The sequence below is a fragment of the Siniperca chuatsi genome, linkage group LG19 (assembly GCF_020085105.1).
Source record: "Siniperca chuatsi isolate FFG_IHB_CAS linkage group LG19, ASM2008510v1, whole genome shotgun sequence".
Taxonomy (NCBI): Eukaryota; Metazoa; Chordata; class Actinopteri; order Centrarchiformes; family Sinipercidae; genus Siniperca; species Siniperca chuatsi.
Genome location: NC_058060.1, coordinates 23,503,461 through 23,522,708, shown reverse-complemented (window position 1 = coordinate 23,522,708; position 19,248 = coordinate 23,503,461). Strand labels below are relative to the sequence as shown.

The 19,248-nt window shown below is 39.8% G+C and overlaps 1 protein-coding gene across 2 annotated transcripts; it reads right to left on the bottom strand.

The window, feature by feature from the left end:
• Positions 1 to 1,840: 1,840 nt before the first annotated feature.
• On the bottom strand, positions 1,841 to 17,984 carry hhla2b.1 (HERV-H LTR-associating 2b, tandem duplicate 1). 2 transcript variants are annotated; one of them, XM_044177054.1, is made up of 8 exons: positions 17,640 to 17,984; positions 14,783 to 15,004; positions 10,485 to 10,850; positions 9,622 to 9,906; positions 9,020 to 9,346; positions 7,247 to 7,354; positions 5,602 to 5,661; positions 1,841 to 4,057 (listed from the first exon to the last, which is right to left on the bottom strand). In XM_044177054.1, exons 2-8 carry the CDS (start codon positions 14,850 to 14,852, stop codon positions 3,960 to 3,962), a joined length of 1,314 nt encoding a protein of 437 aa, XP_044032989.1. In that variant the 5' UTR covers positions 14,853 to 15,004; positions 17,640 to 17,984; the 3' UTR covers positions 1,841 to 3,959. The 2 variants fall into 2 exon arrangements, with proteins under 2 accessions (XP_044032989.1, XP_044032988.1); XM_044177053.1 differs by having other exon boundaries at positions 17,792 to 17,984.
• Between the last annotated feature and the right edge of the window lie 1,264 nt (positions 17,985 to 19,248).

Below are 19,248 nucleotides of genomic sequence, written 5' to 3'. Positions count from 1 at the left end.
CATCTGTCCATGTGTTCTTTTTTCATACTAAACCACTTTGCATTGTATTAATCCTAAACTGAGTGAGCAACAGAGGAATCTGCTAAACTTCATTACCCAGAAGAAGAGATTTAGTCCAGTTTTGTTCATATCCAGCATTCAATTATTGTGAGTAATTGGCTGTTGAAGGCGTTTCTGCATCTCAGTGTACTTAGCAATCTCCTTGAGTCACTTTCATTTCACCTAACCTATCACCCGCAACAGATAAGGTGAACTTTGTCTTATTTGATGAATTACTAACTGGTGACTTCAGCTGTTAACACAAGTGACTTTTGATTAGGTATTACTTGTCCAGCAAAAAGGGCTCTAGAGAGGAACAACACCCAAGAACAGAGTTTCATTGGGCACAAAGAGCAAATCTAAAATGTATTAGGGAACTGGGTTACTGCACTAATTTGTGATTAAAGGGATAAATCTGGTAATATTCTATATTTTCTTATTGTCAACAAATCCAATAAAAAGACCAAAACCAACAGTGAATGTATCTACTGACAGGTGTTGTGTGTGTATCACAGCCTGATGGATCTTCTTCCTCTGAGCCATAGAGCTCCATTGTTGGCCAAAAACTATTAAAAACACAATGTGTCACGGTTTTGTGTTCTGTAATTTCCTGTTTTATTCTTTATTCTTTATCCCCATGTCTTGCTATTTCACTTCCTGTCTTTGTTTGCTTTTCCCTCCAGTTTTGATTGTTATTAGTTGCACCTGTGTCTCATTATCTCCTCTCATCTGAGTGTATTTAAAGTGTGTGTCCTTCCTTTGTTCAGTTGTCATTGTATCTCTGTCAGCACCCTGGTTTCTTGTACCTTGCCTGATTTTGGATTTTGCATTTTGCCTGCTCACTGTTGGACTTATTTTTCTGTTTTTGACTGCTTACCTGCTGAGAGTTGCTTTTGCCTGCCAATTCAGTGTAAGCCTTTTTGTTAATAAATTATTCATCTGCACCTGCTAGTCTGCGTTTGGGTCCTATTCCATTGAATACTCCTGCTTGACACACCATAACACAGTGAGCCACACTGCTGCACTGACATGTTCCTTCATCACCATGAACACACACACACTGTAGTTTATTCTGACTCAGTCACACACACACCGTCCTGCTGCCCCAAACACTCACTACAGCACCACATGTGGATTAATTCGCCGCTCAAAATAGTCCCAACAAATGCACCATTTCCTCCTTTTTGTTTGTTTAAAAATTAAACTATATATTTATGAAGATTTATGTCTTCTGTAGGAACCAATGGGCTTGGAGCTGAGAGCCACAGACAGAGTAGAGAGGTCAGAAAATATTGCATATAAGAGACGGACTAACACATTGTTCATTTTGGTATTTTCGTGGGATTTGTCGATTCAAGAAAAATATAGAATAACTTATACTTTAGGATCATCACATGAAAGCAATTTCACATTAAAATGCTGCATGGTCCACTTTTTTTACAGAAAACATCTGCTTTCTGAGCATTAAAGATCATTTTTGACCTGGAAACAGCAGTTTCAAATACAAAATAACAAAATAGACAAAATAATCTTAGCTTAAGGTCCACTTACTAGCTTTTTCCAGAGCTTTCAACTGACTTTGCTCAGTTGTCACGGAGTTGGCACCTCACATCTGGTACCAGTTACTGGATGATATTTTCACCAAAAAGGACTTTGTGACTGAGCAACCGTCATTTGCTGATGAAGTCTGTGAGATGTGGTTAAAAGCTCCAGAAAAAGCCAGTAAGTGGTCCTTGAGTTAAGATTGTTTTGTCATATCGCAGATAAAAATCAGACACACAGAACAACACAGACATAAACCTTCAGTGATTAGTCTTTTTAATAACAATACATTATTTATGACACATTTGTGAAAGAGGTCAAGTATAATTCGTGAAACGTGATGCATGTTTACAGCAAAGTGTGGCAGTGCAGAGAGAAGCAGAAACTATTCGAATCTGCTTTTGATTATATATTAGAGAGTTCTTGTCACTTCATGACAGCAAGTTAAACGTTAATCTCTCCACGTCAAAAAGGAAGTCCATATTGTTCAGTCACATCAATGATTCACAGTCACATTCATCTTTATAATCAGGAAACAATTCCCAGAAGGAGCTTGACCTTTCGGAGTGCCCTTTAAGTTCAGTGAAGCTTTAAATGCCGCAGGACAGTGTAGGTAGTAACATGAAGTTTGGAAATCCAGTCTGTGCAAGTGTCTAAGAGCAGAATGCTGAATCCCTTCTAGTGCATAACTGACTCCAACCTCAAGAAAAAAGACGACATGGTTTAAAACATCAGAAAATTCACACAGAGGCTCTTTTTTGACTTCACAAGCTTTGTGATGCAGCGTTTTGGTTCTCAGCCCCGTCGTAACTTTGCAAATGATCCCTGGAGTTCTTCTAATGCCTCATTTCCACTAAATAGTGCCAAGAACTGAGAGACCAAATAAGTAACTTGAAGCAAAAAAAAATATGTTGCATTCCTGTTTCATTTCCACCATATCTGAAGAACCATGAGAGTCGACAAGATAAACTTTAAACAATAAACATTACAAAAAACGACCTCCTCTTGTCCTAGTGGCACCCAGTGTTTGATTACTGTCTAAATAAAGGACTCATCATACCAGCATTTAAAATGGTGGTAAATTTTAAATAATTTCAGTGGAATCACTGCGAATAAATCCCTGCAAATTTTTGCATCTAGTTCTGCAGCTCTGGTGAACTTTGACACACAAATTTGCATTGTTGACCAATAGTAAGCCGTCTTGACAGAGCTGACCTTTGAGGGGACAGAAAGCTGGAGAGTCCAAAATGGAGGAAGCTATCGTAGCTGGTTAGCTGTGTGGCACCATCCAGATTTATTTAACCTCCTCTGTTGGAGTATCACTTGCTCCAAAACAGAGTAATGGTTTACAGACCAACATGAGACAGGAGTCGATGGCACAAATACGCCTTCTGAATAAACTGTGTGAACTTGTTGTCTCATTAGCAGGCGAGCTAAGCTAATGAGGTAATGAGTCTGCTAACTGACTGTTTGGAGAGCTTAATTTTCCCTCTCCAATAACTTTTTGTTGACTGAAATGGTGTACAATGGTGAACAAAAGTCAGGGGGAAGTAAAGGGAACAGTTGAGAGAAAATAGAGAGACTCTCCGGGAGCTATTGTGACTGACTAGCACTTACTCACCCGGCTGTTAGCGGTTAGCTCGCCAGCTACTGCAGTTCACCTGCTGGTTCTGTTATTATTGTCACTACGTCAGAACCAAATATTTGACAAAGAAGCGCAGATTCATTTTGCTGTACCCTTTTCTGGTGTGACGAGGCCTTAAAGCTGTACACAAGTAGCAAAAAGTTTGTTTTTGAACACTGAACGTTTCACTTAGACCACTGCAAACTGTGTCCCAATAGTTCCTGGGTCATCAGAAAGTTCCCACTGAGCATTTTTGGGGCCAGGAACTAAATTCAGACCATTGTTTCTCTGGTCAAAATGCAGGTTCCTGAGTTCCTAAAATGGTTCCTTGGTCGTTCCTGTGGTGGAAACAGGCTTTTAGGGTTCAGCAGGATCCGTCTTTAGGGTTCTTCACAAGAAAACATTTCCCTTAAAGAGTTCCTGAAATAACAGCAGATTCATAGCTGCACTATCAGGGTTCACAAACCCTTAATGAAGACATTGAAAGCATGTTCTACACTTCAGCATATACACGAAAAAGCAGCAGTTTATCAGGGTGTCATCTAAAATCCTCAGGGACCAAGAAGAGTTCCCAATTAGAAAAACTCCCAAATATGCCAAAATAGTCATTTGAAAGTATATAATTCCATTTTTAAAGAAACCTTCTGTTTCTAAGAAGCTGTTAGTTCCTCGTCAGTGTCTAGCTGTGTGCGCATTTGTTTTGTTAGTATTTTATTAGTTTTAGGTGTCTCCAAGTTGTTGTTTCTGTTTGTTCTCAGGTTAACTGAGTGCCGCTCTGGAGGCCTGATTGTCCGTTGGTGCCGCCTGCAGTCAAAGGGCTGCTCTCATTCAGGTTTCTGTCTGCTGTCGAGTCTGTAAGAATGAGAGAAGAATAATGGTTCTGGATAAGAGGATGAAGAAACAAAGGCCATGAAACAAATTCTGATATACGTTTTTTTAATTTCTCTCTTTACCTGTGATCTTGTATCACTCTGTACTGTAAGATGTTTCATTTAAATTACCCATTGCATTGCTTACGTTATCTACTTAGTTGCCAGCTTATTGGGTACACCTAGCTAAAACTAATGCACTTTAATACAGTGGTTCCCAAACTATTTTGCTTTCCATAAATGCACAGTTTGACATTTTGGGAAATACATTTATTCACTTTCTTGCCAAAAGTTAGATGAGAAGATTGATACCACTCTTGTATGTGTTTGGTAAATATGAAGCTACAGCTAGCAGCCAGTTAGCTTAGCTTAAAACCAGCATAAAGACTGGAAACAGGGGGAAACAGCTAGCCTGGCTCTGTCCAAAGGGGAAAGAAATCTGCCTACCAGCACCAGAATCATCAAGGAAGTTACTGTGCCAGCACATGAACCCCTTTAAAACCACAACGTGCTGTTTTTGCACTCAGTTATTTGAACAGTTTAAACAAACAAGTTATAGCTTATTAATTACTGAACTAGAGAAGCAGATTTTGTCACCTTTGGGCAGAGCCAGGCTAGCTGTTCCCCCCTGTTTCCAGTGTTTATGCTAAGCTAAGCTAACCGGCTGCTGGTTGTAACTTCATAATTACTATATTTACTACTTACTATATTTACTTTAAAATTAAGCAGTGTACTTGCAACCCAATGTCACAGGTTACATATTTCAAAAGGTTGTGATCAGTTCAACCAAAGAGTGTTTTTCTTCCTTGTTTCATTTAAAACACTTTTAGAGTCCTAAAGAAGTTAAAGTAAAAGTAATTCACAAGAAAAAAAGAAAGGAATAGAGGGGAACACTTTATAACACATTATAATGTAGTTATAAACAGATATAAGTGTTTATTAATGTATTTATTAACAACTATAACTCCTGTGGGCACCCATAAGTGCAGGCTGGTGTATAAACAGATAATGAATGACAATATAGTTAAACAGTTGTAATAATATAAAATAAAGAATCATAGGAGAAGTTATCATTTTTGACAATTACTGTACATTAATAAACACATAAAAATGTTCTTATATCTACGTACATCTACATTATAGTGTGTTATTAAACACCTATTAAACTTAAAGGGAACTTAAAGTAAAGTGTTACAGATTAGGGAAAAGTCTGAAAAAATAAGCAGTTTCTGTGGCAGAAACATGTTGTTTCTAATACAATAGCCCTGCAATAAATCCCACTTTCATGAAGGTTATAATGTTCAGTTTTTGTTGAAACTGTTTTAAAGACGTGTTGAATCAACTTCATGGTCATTTTGAGGCTGTAGTTCAATGAGAGAGAATAGACTAAGTGTTATAATCTTAGAGCTGTAAAGGTAGACAGTGACCTACAGTAGCTGCAACAGAGCAAATACTTAATCTATGACTCCATCTGGTGTCTGGTTCTGGGTAGTGCAAGTAGTATTTGTAAAATATTTGATGACCCACCTTTGACTAAATGCAGCTCCGTCACCTCCTCAGGGTCGTTTCTGGCCTTCACGGTTCTTCCTGAGGACAGACGGGAGAGACATAATGTGTGTGAGAACGGCTGAAATCAGAAATCATTAATGAACTCAAAGCACAGAGCCACTCAGCACAGAAACGCACCCTAAAATGTGATTTAGCTCACACAAACTGATCCAGATTCACTTCTGTTCAAATTTACTTTTTTGTTTCACCTGCTTTTATTCAACCGGCCTTCTCTGCTCCTCACTCAGTTTGTGACTGCCTACATTTCCTAGAATGCATCAACACCCCGGATAACAGACGTGACCCGGATCCAATTAGTTGTAGCTGGTTTGACTGGTGTGGGTGTGTAATGACAGGTGTGACATTAATTGTATGGTTTGGATTGCCTGTGGGTATTTATTTTCCATTTCCCCCCCACTATTATAAATACTTGTTTTTACTTATTTGTTATTTATGGGGGGAAAGAGTAGTTGTGTGTGTGTATAATATATATATATATAGCCTCATCCAGATGCAGTATTTGGATATGGACAGATAATGAATGGCATTTGTTCCGAAGGAAACAATCGGTTAACTACAAGCAGGCTACTCTGAGCATTCAGTATGAGACAGAGAAGCTTGAATTTACACTCTTTTTAATATTTTATGCAGAAACACACATTTCACCGCCACACACACACCAGTTTTAGGACCAGTCACCCTGAACCTGAAAAGATATTTGGTACCATTCAACATTTAGTTTCTGCTGTAATTTATCGCCAGGTTTTTCCAAAAATACTAATAATTTTTTATATTAGATTTTACATCAATGCTGACTATAAAATTAGATTTCATGATGTGTTTTTAGCTGTTAGTTTCAGTGCAGTGGTGGAGTATTGTACTTGAATTGAATTTTGTAGGTATATTTGCACTTGAGTTATCCCATTTTATGCTGCATCAGTAACAATAAATCAGTAATACAATATATATTAATATAATACTGACGAGGGCCTTTCGGCTGCATAATGAGTACTTTTACTTTTGATACTTAAAGTACATTTTGCTGATAATACCTCTGTACACAAGTAAGATTTTGAATGCATGACTTTTAGATGTAACAGAGTATTTTTACTTTTTCTTGAGTAAAATATCTGAATACTCCTTCTATCGGTGTAAACTTGCAGCACGGCCATTTAGTCATGACTTAGCAGTTAATTTCTGCCATAAAGTAACGGAGACTTTCGGAGACTTTTCCTTACTTTCCTTTTCCTTACTTACACTTAAAAGTGTAAACCTCCACAGTTGTGAACATTTGCTTGAAAATGTGCTTTTTGCTTTATTGACCACAAGATAAAGAGCAAAAAAAGATCCAAATGAAAATGTTGAACTCTTCTTTTAAAAAACGGACAATTTCCCATATAAAGTGTATAAATGGTAATAGCAAACAATTTAAGGCCAAAACCAAACACCCCAGACTGTTTCTGCCCGCTCCCAGTTTGAATATCAGTATGTGAATGCCGATATTTGTGATGGGGATTGTAATTTGCTTTACACCCCTCGTATGTGACGTGTGTCTTGTGTCAGCCCAGTCAAGCTGTCTTCGTTTTTTCAGTTAATGTCCAAATCTCCTGGAGTCCGTCTTTACCTTTCACCTTCAGGTAGACCAGCATGCCCGCCAGAGCAAGAACCAGCACTGCAATCACCAGACTGACAATCCACCAATAAGATGGGTGATTTGAAATGCTTCGCTGACCTGCACACAGGTAACAAATGCACACAGATTAATAAAAACATACACACTTCAATATGAAACAACAAATAACAGTCTCTGTTTTTTTGTGTTGTGAAAACTTTACTTTGTACATAGATGTTGCTTTCTTTATATTTTCATTCTCTGTTATATAATGCATATACTAGTTTTATTATTGTTATTAGTATTTTTTAACTTGTTTCATTCTCGAGTTATTTAATATGCTCATAATCAGTACAGCTGCAACCTACGCATTTTTCTAATTAAAGGACCAAACTGGTGGCTCTGCATGTTTTCACTTCGGCTTTGCATTAAGGTTGACCATCATTTTAAGTTTTGAGTGTGTGTTTCTCCATCTTCCCAGCAGCCGTTAGTTTAAATTAGTTTTGCTAGGATCAACTCGGAGGAGACAGTCTTCATAAGGAAAACAACAGCACTGGTTGTCTGTTCAAACACTTCTTTTCATTTTCCAGAGAAGCGACCTCTTGTGGTTGTGTCGAATAACGACTGTTGTCTCTCAGAAGCAAAGGGGAAGCAGCGTCACGCTGTTATGCTGTCGTACAGCCTCTTACAAAGGAGGTCACGGTGGATGGTTTGGCTTTTGACCGTAGAAGTGGTGGATCAGAATATGATCGTATTAGTCATTATTATAAAGCTCATATGGGACGTTTCAGAAAGCTCTGACAAGCAGCCTATTTTGTAGTTTAGGTATGAGGACTTGTTGACTTGAAATCATAAAATTGTATCATAATGAGGTTTTGTTTATATTACATGACGACACTGAGATTTGAGGACCGCTAAAAACATTTGTATTAAAGTGTTGCGATACATGTACATGTGTGTTAGAAGGAATTGAAGGGAAATTAAAACTACTTCCCATACTGAATAAATAATCTCCCTGAAGTGAATTATCCTGAGTAACAAGGATACTGATTCAGGAGATGCTGCTGTTGATTTTTTAAATGTAATTTGACAATACTCTGAGCACCAAAAATTAAATCCCATTCACCTCCATTGTATAGTTGTAGAGGCAGAAATCTCAGACGCAAGTATCTCAAAACCTGGACAATTAAAACCAACTATTTGCGTGGCTAGATACAACTAGAAGTAAGTGAGAAATATGTTATTTGCATCCGATCCTTTACTAAAGAATTTCATTTTTTCTTCTTGTTTGATGGTAGGAAGCCTTGTAAAAATATTCGGTATGCTAAGTTTAAAGGGATCAAATGTACAGAACCAGCAGTACGGTCCTTTAAAGGATAAATCTGGTGATATTCTACATTTCTTAATGTCATGAAAAGACCAAAACCAACAATGAATTGATCCTACTGAAAAGTATTGTGTATCTTAAGCTGATAAAACTGAAATACTCTGCTGTAAATACACACTAGAGCACCAGGAAATTGTTTTAGGAAATTACTGAGCCTTTTTAAAAGATAAAACTATATATTTGTGAGGTGTTTTTAAAAGATTTACGTTACGTCTTGAGTAGGAACCAATGTGCTCGGAGCTGAAAGCCACAGACAGGAAGTCAGAAAGTATTGAGACGGACTAACACATTGTTGGTTTGATTCTACACATGGGATTTGTTTGGACCTGTTGCTTCAGTGAACCAGTTTGCACACATCCCTCTTTGGTTTATGACTGCGTTTGTGTTTGTGACCTTACCCCCAGGAGCGTCAATAGTTACATCAGTGCGTTCGGTGTGAGTGTTGTACGGCATGGAGAATACGCAGGTGTAGCTGCCCGTGTGCTCCGAGTGCTTGGGGTCCATCAGTCGCAGAGAGCCGTCTCCAAATGGGACCCTGAAGCCGTCCAGCTCCACGTGGTTGTCCCAGGGCGGCGAGGAGACGCTGTCCCCCGACTGGCTGTCGTAGGTGAGGATGTGGGAGGGGTCCTCACCGTTGGAGAAGCTCCAGTTGAGGAAGGGGTTGTTCAGGTAAGGAGGGGCGGAGCAGGGGATGGTCAGATCTCTCCCTTGAGTTCCTCTTATTTCTACCAGAGAACAAGGGCATAGGTTTGGCTTCAGAAGAGAGGGGGACATAAAAGGCCACAGGTTCTCCAATGAGTAAATAAATAAATACAAATTGAACTATGTGAAAGCTGCATTTACAATCTAAAAATAACACATTCTTCTGAAATTTGACATATCTTGCCTTCCAAATTAGTGATAGCTCGAAATGCTGTGTAAATTGCTGTATTATTAATCCACAAACCCTAGTAAAAAATCTCATTTAATTTTGTTGATAGAGACCTCTCATCATTTTTACCTCTTTCCCTGAGTGAGGTGGTCCAGGCCGGACCACCGTAGGAGGTCTTGACTTTACAGATGTAGATGAGGTCAGGTTGTCCTTTCAGCCTCTTGAGGCGGCTGTCAACCGTGTACAGCCCCTGTTTGTCGGCCAGCATGCGCGTGACCGGTCGGAGGTCCTCGAAAGTGGGTGGTTCAGTCGCCCAGGTTACACGAGGAGCCGGGAAGACATTACGGACGGTGCACTTCATCTCCTCATAGCCGCTCAGCCTCGACAGCTCCAGAGACAGGCCTCGGATGGGTGCTACACACACACACACACACAAGACACTCACAGCATGCTAAAATGTTTGCCAGCAGCCCCTGATAATACACTCTAAATGCCAGGGCCCAATATAGCCTGGCAGTGGGTGATATCATTCTCATGCAAATAACATTAGAGCCCTTTTAACACAATATAATACTACCTAAAACAGTTCTTATAAACATTGGAAACACTTAAAAATACCCTAATGTCGCTTTCACTGCCGAGCCTCCCAGGAGGGTTGCATGGTAGAAAAAAAAATATTGGCATGGAGATCTGTGTGCAGAAAGGCTTCAAGTAATTTTGAAGTAATTATGCACCTGGCATTCAGAATAACAGCAGGGAATTATAAAACAAGACTGCAGCCATGCTGGCGCCTCTGTGAGACTAGGCACAGCGGTGCTTTGAGCTAAATGCTTATCTATTTCAAAAATGCATCACGGGGGCAATGGGACAGTCAGGGTCGGCCACAGTGAGCTGTTAGATAAAGAGCTGTAGACGACACACCTCCAAGGGAACCAACTTTTCAACCAACATCCTAAGAGTGCTTTCACACCTAACCTTATTGAGAAACTCACCTTCCACCTTCACGATGACCTTTGCGTTGTGTTCGCCCCTCGAGGTGCTCACGTGACACCTGTACGTGCCTCTGTCCTTGAGACCACTCCTCCTGAGGATCAGCGTGGCGTTGCCGCGGGATATCAGGTGTGGGAAAATGGAGGCGCGGCCAGCGACCTGCTCGTGCTCAAAGTGCTCCTCGCTGCTGTCATCGTCATCATCATCGTCGTCGTCGTCATCGTCGTCATCGTCATCGTCATTGCCGCCCCGCTCGAACTTGTACACCACCACGTCCTGTCTGAACCACTCGATGGTCTCCTCGCTGTCCGGCTGGAAGCTGCAGGGGAGCACGCACTCCTCCGAAACAAAACACGTCACAGTGACATCTGAAACATCACACGGAGAGTCAACACGAGATCACAGTGAGGTTTGATTTTCTTTGGTGCAAAGCCGAGCAATATGCCAACCTCACCTCGACCTCACCCAGACTTAGGAAACCGAGGGAGGTTGGACTCCTTTTCCGGAATTGCCCAGAGTGAAAGGCACTGGGCGGTATAATGATACTTGAACCAACAACAGCCCTGTGTTTATAAAACAAGCTGCATTGGTGGAGGCCTGAGACGATGAAATACAATCCTGGAAATCCAATTGGAGTATGTGTGTTTGAAGGCTTATCAGTTTGTAGTACTCACACACAGAATTTTGCTACTCTGGAAAGTTATCTTTCATTGTGAAGGTTGCGAGGTAGACGGCAGAAATACGGCAGATACAGATATGTGTGCTTGTGGGAAACCGAGGATGCTCCTGGAGCCAGTCCCAGGAGGGGAGCTTGCGGGTGGCAGTCGAGCTGAGCCTAAAGAAGTACAATAGGGACACAACGCCATGTAGGGACAACACCTGAAAGTTTAAGTGCAGAGATCTGGTGTTTGCCATTTGGGTGGCAAGCAAAACCAGCATCCTTGTCTTGATAACCCCTAGCAAACAAAACTGGCTATTGGGAGGTAAAAACGTTACAAAGTAATCTACCAGATATGTGCGCTTGTATGTATTTGAGTCACCAATGCAACGCCTTGCCGGATGACGTTGCGTTACAGCAGAAGTGAGCAAGGTTAAGGTTTCTTGCTGGAAAACCCTGCACTGTTTTGCCCGACCTCACTGTGATGACCCCCCCACTGCGTCGATGGACTGGCTCCATTCAATTGAATGAAGGAATTCAAGTCAAAATCTGAATATGGCCTTAAGGGGCCCATTTGCTGTTGGGCCCCCACCGCCACCACCCTGTTGTCTACAAGTTCACATTGAGTACAGTACACACAAAACAGACAACATATGGCAGCTTTTTGCATGATCAGAGGCCTAGAAACCAACCAGCACTCCCACGCTGGAATAAAACCACCTGGGCCCATGTTTGTGTGGTAACTTAATTTAACTTTATTTAGGAATATGCACTTCTACAAGACAGGGCTACAAGATTAATGCAGGACCCACCCAACTTCACTGGGGCAAATTTGCCAACATTTTGCAATTCACCAAATAACCAAAATCCAGTTAATACACAGTGAAATCTTTGCTAATTTTTAAAAGGTTACAGTAAGAATAACATTTATATTGTTACTGATATTTCAATATGAATATTTACTGTACTGAAGCAACTTATAACTACTTAATGTTTCATACCTTATTTTATAGTAAAATCGTGTTAAGATGTGTGTGTCACATTTAATTTCTCCATATTCACCCTCAACTTCCCTTTATTACCACACATCCAGGGTGGAGGTGGGTTACTCAGTAGTTTAATAGATTGCAATGACATTTACCACATATATTACACAAAACAGGATGCCAAACCTTTTTCTTGGGAAATACACGATTCTCCTCTGATTGAAAACAGATACCAGTGACAACACAAACAATAACAGCAACTTGTCTGAGCTTGTGCGTCATGCTCAGACTGAGTCAAACTGATTTATCTGTTGCAGATTGGAGTGTGCAAACATTTCTGATTGATGACCTGTTTGAGGCAGAAATAATCTCACTGGTTAATTCAAATTTCAGTGGGTGGAGCCTGAAGGGGCATCAATAAATGCAAAACATAAATAGAAATGGAAATGAAATATTTTTTCATTAATTCATGGTGATGCACTAATAATGCTGGAGGTTCAGCGGGCTAGTTAAAGGATAAGGCCCCATGAAAAGACCAAAACCGACCGTCTTTGACTTCCTGTCTGTGGCTCTCTGTCTGTGGCACCTGACTCTTGTTTTAAGACAGATGTGAGAAATTGTGAACCTATCCTTTAAGCATATTTACGACCTTTTGGCCACTCCCCAATAGTGATGTCATAGCATGTGTTTTCCACTAGCTGTCAGTGCAAAAGGATCCTTTCTAAAGCCTGCAGCCAGAACAATTTATTAACAAAGTTCTCAACTCAGGTCTCATGTTGGGTCTTAGTTAAACTGTGTTCTTTCCTCACAGTTTCCTTTTGTCCTCACGGTGGTCAACTTTCATAATAAGAGGCAAAACACCTACTTTGACATTACTAATTGGCATGGACCACGTGCAAAATGATACCACACACGGCAGTGTTGAATTAACTCAACCACTGAGATAATTCCTGGAGAAACTCTGGTCTGAATTCCACACGCCTCCACAACCTCTTCTCAGAAAACCACTTCAATACTCGCTCACGTCAGCCGCCCAAGTTCCTTTTTCTCTGATAGGTTCTTTCAGGAGGAGGTCTGAGCCAAAACCGGAATCAGATCATTATCATTTGAGTTAGCATGAGTGCGTGGCAGTAACTGGCATTACAACAGCTGAATGACGAGGGATTAATTGTTTCTTTATCACCTGAGTATTTCTTTCTGCACCTTCCCCGCCTCTCTGACGGTGTTTGACTGACACTGCCAGCTCATGCTCACAGCTGTTCCTTTCATTCTTGCTCTTCGTGTAAATCACAGTTCTGACAGCAGCAGAGTAATGACTCACACCTGCACGATGTAGCAAAGCAGCCGACCAGTTTACCTGCGTGTCGGATCCTGTCACACAGTAATGTGACATTTCGTGCCCTTGCAGAAAGTCTTGCGGTTTAGCCTTTGTGATTGAACAATCTGCTGAGGTAGTTAGCCAACAATAGTGTGAAACATTCACTTCACACATGCTGTAGTTTAATATAATAAACACTCAATCCAATCCACTTAAGTACTTTGACTGATAAATAAGTGCGTGTGTACTAAATGAGATTACAAAATCAGTGATAGCACAATCTTAAAAACTTTCCATCCTGAATTCTGACCAGGAACAAAAACTGAGAGTTTCCTCAAACAGCAGAGTCTTTTCCGCTAAATCTGATAGAATAACTGTTTGCTGGTCATTTCCTTGACCTAAGGGTCTCTAAACTTAGTTGTGCATGCAGTTTTCCTATGTAGGGGATGATAACCTAAATACGTGCTTTAGATTATATGGTAAACCTGTGGTAAAACCATAGGTGTTCGAGATCTTAGGATTCAAAGAAAAACTGTGGAAGAAGACTTCAGTGAAAACACAATGAAAAAAAAAAAAATATGTATATCAAGGGCTCAGAGAAGAGCTGGAGAAGGCCTGGAAGGTGAAGGCAACAGTGGTGCCCGTAGTATATATATATATATATATATATATATATATATATATATATGCAGAAAAGTGAGAAATGAAAATGCTAAATATGTGCGCAAATACAGGCACTTAATGGAGGTTTTCTTGGATTGGCAGCTATTCTGGATTGCAACAGGTTTCAAGCTCTCGTCCTTAAGCCGCAGCCTTGTTTGTGTTCTTCATGCCATTAAGTGCCTGTATATGTTTACATATTTAGCATATTAGATTTTCTTTTATATATGAACTTTTCTATCTTCGATCCTTTTTTTCTGTCTGTTCCAGATCTCAGCAAAGAAGTTGGTGAGTAAAATGTTACCTCAACTCTTAGGAATGATGGTCAGAACTTAAAAATAAGACCAGACAGACTTTTCTTTGAAGTCCAGCTGTGTCACTGCTTTTTCACTTGCTGTGGTGGCAGAATATTTCCATCCTGAGTTCATACCTGACGTCAGAATTTGGGGGGAAATGTTTGACTAAGCCATCTGACTAATATGTGACAGTTCTCTATTGCTGAAAGAAAAATCTCCCAGTCTTGCAACTTTAAGATGCACAGATTGTTGTATCTTCTTCACAAACTGGATCTGTGTATCAGGTTCTGTTAACAAACCCTTCAGTCTTTTAATCCCTGTGAATGTTTCCCTGCTTACGGATCAGTTGAGGCTGCTGGACAAAGAGGTGTTTGTGTCTTACCTGGGGTTTTGTCCTGTGTGGCAAAGCTGATCCAGAGGAGAAAACAGACCCAGGTGTGTATTGCTGACATTGTTTCCTTTCAGCTACACGCTTTTACAACTCAGGCAGACACACAGAAACACATGCAGACAGGTCTTCAGTTCGTACTTCTTTCACTGTGGCGATTTCAGGCGAGGCTATCCACTTTTTTTTCCCTTCCTGCAGGTTTTTCCTTGGATCTCTCTGGGTGGTTTGGCACACACACACACAAACACACACACAAGGAAAAGGGAAGAGAAAATGCATAATTAGAGGCAGATTTCTGATGAAATGGACACAGGAAAATATACAGTATAAAACGTGACAGAACATGTGCAGCTTTCAGAGGAGAATTCAGGTTTGATCCTGTGATGAGCGGGGAGGATTTGGCTGTGTTCACTCTCAAACATCCCTCAAACCAAAAAATACAGTGAGATTTGCAGCTGAAGCCCTGCACTCTTTCATCCACCACAAACTCCACAAACCAACCAAAACCTTTCTTCTCCCTCATTCCTCCCTGTCATTTCTTCGGCTTATCCTTCGTATCGAGCCTTCTTATCTCTCGAGTGGTTTGATAAGTGAAAAGGATACATCTATTGTTCTCTCTCACGTCATCTCGACACTATCTTAACTGTCCAAAGCAAACAAAGGTGAACTTGGTACCGTACATCAAAGAGCACAAGGAAATTTAAGATATATCCTGCTGCCGATAAAGCAGTCAATCAGTCTTAAAGATTAAGGAAGTTTACTAGAGCACGTTTGAAACACGCAGAAGGGGGAGAAAGTGAGTGTTATGGTGATGAAGTGTTTGTTGGTGGGGGGGTGAGCCAGGCGTGTAGCGGGTGTTATTGTTGTTGAGTCTTCATGTGTTTACGTCAGATGCTTCCTGCAATGAAGCTGAAGACAGTTCCCTCTCAGAAGAAGTACATTATCTCATATTTACTGCCGATGGTTTTCCATTGGCTGAAGAAGAAGGGTAGCACTTGGATTTTGTCCAAATAATTCTTTTTGGTAACCGAGCAAAAGTGCAGCAACAGTTGAGCAAACGCGCACTAAACGAGAAATTACTTTTGTCTTTGCTTGTGTCCTGCAACAAAACAAGTTTGTCCATTTTTGTTAAAGAGCTTACAGATGACTTCTGTCTCTTTGGTGGACAACACTTTTGGAATTCACTGCAAAACGTTTAAGGCAAATGTATTGTCGCAGATGTGCAGGATTCTGCAGAAAACCAAATCAATAAATTATTCTAATTCCAAATAAGTAATCTTTTAACAGAGAGGACATTTCCTCACTGCTGGAAAACTGAAGCCACATCAGCCCCAAAACTGTCCTTTCAGGGTCACGTAAGGTTAGGCAAGGCAACTTTACTTAAACTCGACGTGCTTAACATTAAAATGCATACAGCAACAAGAATATGATAAAAATCTATAATAAAACAGCAACAAGAAGTCAATGAAAATGTGTGCAGGGACACTACGCTCACTGTGCTGCCTCTAAAACAAATACTAAAACTTATTCTGTATTAATAACACATTTATTAAGACACTAACAATCACTTCTTGATCTCGTTAGTCGCAGATTATATTAAGATCAAGGTGCTTTACATTAAAATGGATACAGCATATTAAATAAAACACAATAAAATGCAACAATAAGTCAACAAAACTTTGTGCAAGAACACACTACACTGACTGTGCTACCTCTAAAACACACATACAGCATCACCTAATAATATTCAGTATTAATAACACCTTTATTAGATATTAAGACTTAATGCTTTCACCTCAGGTGCACTCACAGCTTATCTTAAACTCATTGTGCCTTACATAGTATACAGCTAGAAGTAATGTGCAGAAGAATATATTAAATAATATGCAACAATATGTCAATGTAAAGTTGCGCAGGAACACACTACACTCACTCTGCTGACTCCAAATACAATGACTCTTTTTAAACACCTTAGAAAGTATTAATAACACATTTATTAGTTATTAAGACACTAACAATAACTCTTTGACCTCAGGTGCTGTTCCAGCTAATCTTAAACTCAGTGTGCCTTACAATATGTCATCATATGTCATATAACACAATAACACCAACATCATATAACACAAAACATCAGTTTCAAGATTATATTTTCATGTATATTATTTCAAAATCCATACAGTCTATATATGTGCCCATTTTTAAATAAATGTACACTCAATAGCAGAAACAAGACAATAAATGCTACAAGCTTAGTCACAAGTTTATCTTTTTTCTCACCTTAACTTAAATGTTTCTTATGTGAACAAACTCAGCCTCTATGCATTTGTTCATATTTACAAAATAAATGTCTGTTTTTACGTTACTAAACAAAGTATTGCATAGTTTCCGGTAAAAAGGGGAAACAGAAAACAAAATGAATCAAATGTTCTACATCACTGAGATGACACATTGAATTATTAAGACCTTATTTTACTCTTTGACCTCAGGTGCACTCTGAGCTTATCTCAAAACAGCAGCAGTTCAGTCCCTCATGCAGCAGCTTTCATCATGGACCCCAGTGATTTAAGTTTGTTTCGAACCAGCTGATTACTTTTATGAATGAAAATGATATTTTTAGAAGTTTCTGTGCAGTTTAAAGTTCATCACAGCACTGAAACGCTTCCTCTGAAAGTTATAAATTACCTTTTAGCAGCTGACCCAGGAAAAATAAGTTTGGATGTCCTTGACAATATGTAATTAATTATTATTATTAACATTACTTTTTGTAGTAGTAGTAGTAGTGTTAGTATCCCGTAGAAAAGCTCTGCGTGTATACAATAAATTACAGAAAAAGCAATAACTTAGTACTTACAGAAGCTTCTGGACATCAACTGTGAAACCTCTCTTGATAACTACAACTAAGTCAACTTTTTATAGACCTGTGATATCACATAGAGCTGTTTCAGGACTGAAATCCGTGCCATTCGTCAGTGACATGCCAGGAAAAACTGAGAAAACACTTACAGCCACTCAGCTGGAGCTCCGGTTCAGATGAAATCAGGAAGAAGAGGAAGAAGTGAAGAGTCGATCCTGCCGCCCCCTCAGAGTGTGTTAGCTTGACTGGATCAACAGGTTATTTAGAGAATAGGCAGCTCACACACACTCTTTCTCTCTCTCTCACACACACATCTCACCATACACAAGGCACTGTAGGGAGGGTAAGGTCGCTCCTCTCACGCACACACTCACACCCTCCGAATGGGTGGAGTTTGGTTGTGATTGGAAAACACACACACACACACACACACGACCCTCCAAAGGAGTCAGTGTTTCCTCTGCAGCTCCATCAAATGTCAGTGGAGTTTGCTTTCAAAGTGCAGAGCAGTTTTAGTGCGTGCTGTGTACCATGTGCTATGTGCTGTATGTCAAACAGCCAGCAGAGAGGCTGTTTAACACCTGCTGAGACCAAACACACACATATAGAACTACAGTAAAGGAGTGTCTTTTAATTTGGGGGCTCAAATCACATGACACATGCAAAATAAGCAGAGCCGCATCAAATGTTTTAAAGTTATCTTTTAGCGTGAAGACTTCCTGTTTCCTTACAGTCATCTTTAAATCATCATGTTGCCATCATTCACTCTAGTTCAGTGGATAAGAAAAGTAAAACAATCACAGATGCAGATGAGTCACTTTTATTTGACCTGGGAAGTTTTGCTGAGTACATAGTTCTCTTTTTCAGGGAAGCCTCAGTTACTCACACTCACACCTGGAAGCTGGACACTGAGAATAACCAGATATTCTGGTTTCTTGCGTTAAAGGCACCTAAGGAGGGACAAGTGCTGCTCTTTCAGTTTAACCTTTTACCTCTTATTGCATGATAATCTTTGTTAAGACTGAAATAGTTAATCAAGTAACCAGCAGTTGCATTCCTAACAATCAAAAGAACAAACATAATGATTGTTTCCAGTGTTGTTCTTGTTTTAAACATTGATGGTACACGTCTGGTCAGGCAGCAACTAACAGTACAAAGATAAAAAAGTCATCAATAGATTAAACAGTGCTGCATTAAAGCGACAGGCAGAACTGGACCCTGTGTTCAACTGGTTTGTTGTAATTTAATTCATATAAATTTGTTTGGAAATATGCAATGAGGACCTTCAGGTGTGTCCTGCTTTATGACTGTACCTGATCTTTAAGCCCTGTCTTGTAGAGGGTCAAAACCGAGCACCACCTTTATTTTTCCATTTTATGTTCTTAAAATTAAATTGTGCAAATTTCCAATTATTGTTCAATGAAATTACCGCGACTGAAGTACTTTTTTGGTCAAAAACACTTGACAATGCGATACACAATGTTGTGAGTAGTTACTAAGGAACAAGTGACAAATGATCGACCTGATAACTGAGAAATCGTTAATAATTAGTTCTTGAATAACTGCGAATAGAGGACTATATAGTAGATGATGATGAGAACATACT

Excerpts from the sequence above, each read along its gene's own strand:
- hhla2b.1 (XM_044177054.1), bottom strand. The coding sequence starts at position 14,852 with ATGTCAGCAATACACACCTGGGTCTGTTTTCTCCTCTGGATCAGCTTT. Across the intron at positions 9,907-10,484 it reads GGTCATCGTGAAGGTGGAAG|CACCCATCCGAGGCCTGTCT; the intron begins GTGAGTTTCTCA and ends GTGTGTGTGTAG. Across the intron at positions 4,058-5,601 it reads GGAGCTGCATTTAGTCAAAG|ACTCGACAGCAGACAGAAAC; the intron begins GTGGGTCATCAA and ends TCATTCTTACAG.